This window comes from Ceratotherium simum, chromosome 16 (assembly GCF_057802395.1).
Source record: "Ceratotherium simum simum isolate JZ-2026a chromosome 16, ASM5780239v1, whole genome shotgun sequence".
Taxonomy (NCBI): domain Eukaryota; kingdom Metazoa; phylum Chordata; class Mammalia; order Perissodactyla; family Rhinocerotidae; genus Ceratotherium; species Ceratotherium simum.
In genome coordinates, this window is record NC_141915.1 from 14802099 (window position 1) to 14808767 (window position 6669).

General features: G+C 39.1%; 1 protein-coding gene across 1 annotated transcript; it reads right to left on the bottom strand.

Annotated features, from left to right (window-relative positions):
• Positions 1-1477: 1477 nt before the first annotated feature.
• LOC101396117 (olfactory receptor 1D2-like) lies at positions 1478-2464 on the bottom strand. Its single transcript, XM_004433286.3, has one exon. It carries the CDS (start codon positions 2417-2419, stop codon positions 1478-1480), a length of 942 nt encoding a protein of 313 aa, XP_004433343.2. The 5' UTR covers positions 2420-2464.
• Positions 2465-6669: the final 4205 nt, after the last annotated feature.

Below are 6669 nucleotides of genomic sequence, written 5' to 3' on the forward strand. Positions count from 1 at the left end.
AAAGTCTACGTCAGTGCTGACTCTGCTGATTCATCTGTAAAGGATTGCTTCCTCTTTCAAACTGCCACAGCCCCATGACTAATCTTCTCATCAATTACTATTCACCTTCTGTCCATTCCATTTTACAGGGCTGGCTGAACCTAAGTAGACACTGGGTCTCATAATTGCCTCCTCCCTCTGCTGCCTCCACCACCACTCCTGTTCATGAGTGTGCATTGATATGCTGGAGAGTTTTGTCTTGAGGGAAGGAAGAGCCGTTGCAAGCAGGAGGGATGGGAAATATAGTGAGAAGCCACAGTAATAAAGTATAGGACGGGCTGCCCACGTATAAGTTCTCCCCACAGGGAAAAGGAAAGCAGGAGAAAGACATAGTCAGTATTGCTTTGAGGCCCAAGAGATGAAAATCAAGCCAGAACAAAGGAGAGAAACTTTTCTATAAGTTTTGCCTGAACAGCAGACATTGGGTCCAGGGGGACTGTGAGTCAGCATTGAAGCAGTGGGAGCTGTGCCCAGCAGCCTACCAGGAAACAGGCAGCCTCACCCAGGGCACCTACAGTATATGTGGCACCAGATGTCTTCTCCAAATGGCTTATAGGCAGTGTTACAAGTGAAGGCTCACTGCCTGATGTGCATAGAAGCCAATACTACAGCACAGGCTTTTGAGAGAAGAAAGAGCTTTATTGCATGGCCTACCAGCAAGGAGACAGAGAGCAGGGCTCAAATCTGTCTCCCTCCAGCTGAAGCTGGGAGTTTTAAGGAGTTGGGAGTGGGAGTGGTTATGCTAACTTGGTGGAATCTGATTGGAGGGTGGGAGTATAACAGTCTTATAAGTACGGTGTGCTACAAATCAAGAGACCCCTCACTTCTCATTAGGTTCCCCATTCTGCTTTTTCTTCACATTGAGTTCTGTGGTTAGGGAACTTTTGGCTCCTAGGCAGCTTGAGGTCATCTGAAGACACGGTTTCCATCTTCTGAGCATGCTCCAGCTACATGATTTGCAGTTTTTGCTCATTGCCCTTGCAAAACAACTTTTGATACGACTTTGTTATTGATACAATAGGGCCCATAGGAATTGGCCTATGATGGTTACAGCAGCAGCCCCCTTAGAGAGGGCCAGAGCTCAAGACCAAGAGTGGGGGTGTGCTAGAGAACACAAGACAGCATCCTCACCCCCAGACCATAACTGGGTATGTTTTGAAAGGCTAGGATGGGGGCACCATGGTCCTATGGTCAGATAAGTTAAAGGATCCGATCTTGCAAAATTCTAATATTAGTGTTAGCGTGACCTTATTTATCACGAAGGCTGGTGAAGTCTGGGAGACATTGGATTATACATAGGTGTCTTTTCTTCATCACAGATAGATGAGCTCGTTCTGAGCTGGATTTATGTCCTACTCACTCCTGTATCCCCCACAGGATAATGCCTTGCACATGATGAAAGAAATTCCCTGTCTCCACTTCAATGCCCAAAATTACCTCACGTCGACCTCTGAAAGCCTTTCCCTAGGAGAAGTCTTCCCAGAGCCCCATGCATGTCCTTGTTCCTCAGGCTGTAGATGAAAGGGTTCATCATGGGGGTCACCACAGCATACATCACTGTGGCTACTGAGTCCTTCATGGAGTAGGTGTGGAGGGGCTGCAGATATACCATACAGAGTGTCCCATAGAAGAGGGAGACCACAGCCAAATGGGAGGCACAGGTGGAGAAGGCTCCGTACTTGCTAGAGGCTGAGGGTATTTGGAGGATGGTTCTGACAATCCATACATAGGACATGATTGTGCATCCTAATGGAGTGAGGAAGATGAGGCAGCCTGTGGCAATCAGCACTGTGTGATTGACGTGGGTGTTGGAACATGCAAGCCTCAGCAGGACGTACATCTCACAGAAGATGTAGTGGATCTTCCGGGACCCACAGAAGGTCACCCTGGTCATAAGGAGGGTGTGGATGAGGCCGTAGAGGACAGAAAACACCAAACACAAGGTGAGGAGCAAAATACAGAGCCCAGGGCTCATGGCCATGACATAGTGGAGGGGGCGGCAGATGGCCACATAGCGGTCATATGCCATCGTGGCCAGGATGAGGTTGTCCAGGGCCACCAAGGAGACCAGGAAGTAGAGCTGTGTCAGACACCCTGCATAGGAGATGGCTTTGTTCTGGGACTGAATGTTCACCAGCATCTTGGGGATTGTGTTGGTGACAAAGAAGAGGTCGGTGAAGGAGAGGTTGGCCAGGAAGAAGTACATGGGAGTGTGCAGGCGTGAGTCAGAGCCGATGGCCAGGATGATGAGCACATTTCCCACCACTGTGACCAGGTACATGGACAGGAACATCCAAAACAGGACCTGCTGCTGCTCAGGACTCTCTGAGAGCCCCAGGAGCAGGAACTCGGAGACTCCACTCTGGTTGCTTCCATTCATTTCTTGAACTGTCTGCAACTTGGGCACCAATAAATGTTTACTAAGTGCCCTTGATTAAATAAGGACTTTAATATAGGCAAAATTAACTAATTTCTTAACATTAAAAATATCTTAGACTAAATTTTATAATATTTTTAGATTAGCAACAAAGTAATAACAGGTACAAACACAATGTGGAAAATCTTTATGCAATTTAGTCACTCCAGCAACTTCTAATCTGGCACACTCAATATTACAGGAATAATGTCTATGTCTTATTTAAAATCCTATCATCCTACAATACTCTTAAAGTGCTTAAAGATTGGTATATTATGGTATTAAATAGATTTTTAAATGATTTTTAAAATAAGTGTATGCATTATTAAGAAATCGCTATTGCAGAATTGGACAAAGCTGGGGGAGTAAAAATATTGGAAAGGAAAAGGAAAAATTAGCATTATTTGCTTATAGGATGATATATCTGGGAAACCTAAGACTATCAACTGAAATGCCATTAGGAACAAGCAACTGTAGTAAAGTGGCCAATCACACAATGAATAGACCCAAACCAATGGTGCTCCCAGTAAGTCATATAATCCAGAGATTAAGACTGTCTTGTGAGATGCTGGAATTCATGTCTGAGCTCTGCCACTTGCTGTGAAACCTCGGGCAAGTTATCTGAGCTCTTTAAGACTGGCTTTCTTTATGTGAAAAATGAGTTGTGGCAAGGATAAAATTAGGTAATAAAGTGCTTGACACAAAGTTGGCATGTTGTGGACACTCAATAAATATTGCCTATTGCTATTGTAAGTATTATATGCATGAACAATAATCAGATGAAAATACAGTGTGAAACAATCCCATTTACATTATTAAAAAAATAACCTAAGCATTAAGATGTTGAGAAGAATTGGGCAGGACCTTCCAGTCCTCCATTTCTCCATTTAATAATACATGGATAGACTTACTAATTTCCAGATAGAAATGTGAAACTTTGCCAAGGTGCATATTCTCCTGAATTAATCTAAAATTTATTTAACCTATTTGAAGTCAAAATCATAACGGGATTTTTGGGAAACAGAAACTATTCTAAATTTCCTCTAAAAATAAATATGAAAATAAGCCAGGAAAATGTCAAAAAAGAGTGTAAGAAGGGGACACTTTCTCTGTCACATATAAAAGACTCTAAAACAGTGTGGTGCTGGTGCTGGAGTGAACAGATCAACAGAGCAGGACAGAACTTCAGAAACAGGGCCAAGTACAATGGTACTGAGTGGATTACTGTGGTAGTATTTTACATTGGCAGGTAAAGGTTGCATTATTCAATAAATGGCATTGGGACAGCTGTCTAGGGGAAAACAGCAAATCAATATTTCATATCTTACCAAAAACATTATAAAATGTATTAAAGATTAAAATGGTTTATTGTGCTTTTTTTTCCTTTTGAAAATCTAATGTAGGTAGGATGAAAAATTTAAAAATAAAAAATGAGAGAATATAAATAGAATAGATTTAACTCCACCGTGTAGAGATGGATAACCACTTTCCACATTTTGATGTCTTTTTTGTTGAGACGTGAAGGGCAAAAAAAGGCCAGTCTTATGAACTCTTGAGCAAACATCCCGACACAGGAAGAGGTGTATGTGCAAAGGCCCTGAGGTGGGAAAGGGCTTGCTGTTTTGAAGGAACTAAATATGGTCCAGTGTGGCTGGAGTGAAGAGGATGTCAGTGAGACATGAGCTTATGCAGGCAAGCAGGGTCCAGATCATGCAGAGTCTTGTTAAGATTTTAAAATTTTATTCTAAGTGTAATAAGGAGCCTTAAAGGATTTTAAGCCGAAGAGGGTGTATATATTTAGCAACTATCTTTCTATTTATATTTTATGGTAGTATTTTAATAATTAGACAAGGCTGTTGCATTTTTGATCAGATGCTTCATCAGTGCCTGTCACTGTTAACAGCTTTCCTGTTATTAAACCATACTCGTGTTCCGGTATAAACTAACGAAATTGATTTGCTAATGTTTTATTTAGGCTTTTGTAGTTATATTTGTAAATAAGATTGTTCCACAGCTTCTTTTTGTATGTACCAATTTTATTTACTTTTTCTTACAACCTCTGTGTTAATTTCCATGTTAAACTTGTATTCATTTATTATCAATTTCTACTATTTGGATCTTGTTGAAATTTCTTCAGTACCCTTAAGTACAAAATTTTAAAGATATTCCACAGATTTTTTCCCAAATAAAAATAGCTTTTTACTATTTTACAATCTATTGATTATAAACAAAAAAATTCATTATGGAAAATTCTAGCAATACAGAAAAATGTAAAGAAAGTAAAAATAACCCCAGATTCTGTTAATATTTTGGTGAACATTCTTCTAGTTTTTGGTGTTTTTTTTAATTCACTCAACAACGTGCTGGAGAACATTCTTTAAGTGAATATTTTCATCATTTTTAATGGCTGCATACTATTGCATTTTATAAATGTATCATATGCTATAAATCAATATTCTGATGGTGTGTATTTACATTTTTTCCTATTTTCCCTATTACAGACGATACCTCAGTGAATATCTTTATACATATATTTTTGGATATATTTCTAGTTATAGTCAAAGGGATACACACTTTTCATTTTCATACATATTGTCAGAGTGTCCTCCAGGAAAATAGGTTCAATTAGTACTCCCCAAATTAATGTCATGGAACCTGTCAGGCTCATTGATCATTGCCAATCTGATCTCTGAAACACCTTTTAATTTTCACAGCTTTCATTACTGGTAAATCAAGATAAAGACAAAGAAGTTTTTAAATTAACTCAACACCTCAAGGAATTAGCAAAATGGACTTTTTGGAGCTAAATCACAAACACTGAGAAAAGTACCTCTCAAGGAAGCAAGGGCAGCAGTCATAAATAAACTGGCAGTTACTGAAGATAGTTGAGACCCAGGAACTTCTTGTTTTTATGCTAGAAATCATTATGATCGTGCTGGACACTGAAGCAAATACCAGACTGCTTTTACTTGGTCTTCCACATTTTGTAAATTTAATTTTATATTTCTTGAAGATCATAGCAGTATGGTCTCACACACACACACAGTTATTCTCGAAAAATATTTTCTCCACATTGCTGAGTATTTTTCCACCAAAAAGAAGAAAAATATATACTCAACAATGTCATTTTGTGACTTTGGAAACAAACAAACAAAAGGACATGTTTTTGATTTAGCAAATTCTAGTTCTAGAAATTGATCTTAGGATTATAATTTTAAAAGACAAGAAATCACGAGTATGGGAGAGGATGTGGAGAAAGGGAACCCTCATACAGTGCTGGTGGGAATGTAAACTGGTACAGACACTGTGGGAAAGAGTATGGAGATTTCTAAAAAAAATTAAAAATAGAAATACCATACGATCCAACTATTCCACCTCTGGGTATTTATCCAAACAACTTGAAAATTCTAATTCAAAAAGATATATGCACCCATATGTTCATTGCAGCATTATTTCCAATAGCCAAGACTTGGAAGCAACCCAAGTGCCCATCAACTGGTGAATGGATAAAGAAGATGTGGTATATATATACAATGAGATACTACTCAGCCATAAAAAAAGACAAAATCGTGCCATTTGCGACAACGTGGATGGACCTTGAGGGTATTATGCTAAGCAAAGTCAATCATACAGAGAAAGACCAATATCATATGATTTCACTCAGATGTGGAAGATAAACAAATAAACACATATATAAGGAGAATAGATTGGTGGTTACCAAAAGGGATGGGGTTGATGGGAGGGCAAAAGGTGGGGGGGAGGGGCGTGCAAAAGGGGTAAAGGGCACAAATGTATGGGGATGGATGGAAACTAGACTTTTGGTGGTGAACACGATGCAGTCTATACAGAAGCCAAAATATAATGATGTACACCTGAAATTTACACAATGTTATAAACCAATGTGACTTCAATAAAATAATTTTTTTAAAAAGAATATAATCAGGCAAAATGTAAAAAATACGTGTATATTAGATGTTTATCAGAGACTTGGTAATAATAGCAAAAATGTAGAAAAAACATAAACATTCAACATTAGAGATTTTGTTAAAAAAATTACAGAATAGGCAAATCCATAGAGACAGAAAGGAGACGAGTGGTTGCCAGGAGCTGTGGGCAGGGAGAAATGGGGAGTAACTGCAAATGGGTACAGGGTTTCTTTTCGGAGTGATGAAAATGTTCTAAAATTAGATTGTGGTGATAGCTGCATAATTCCG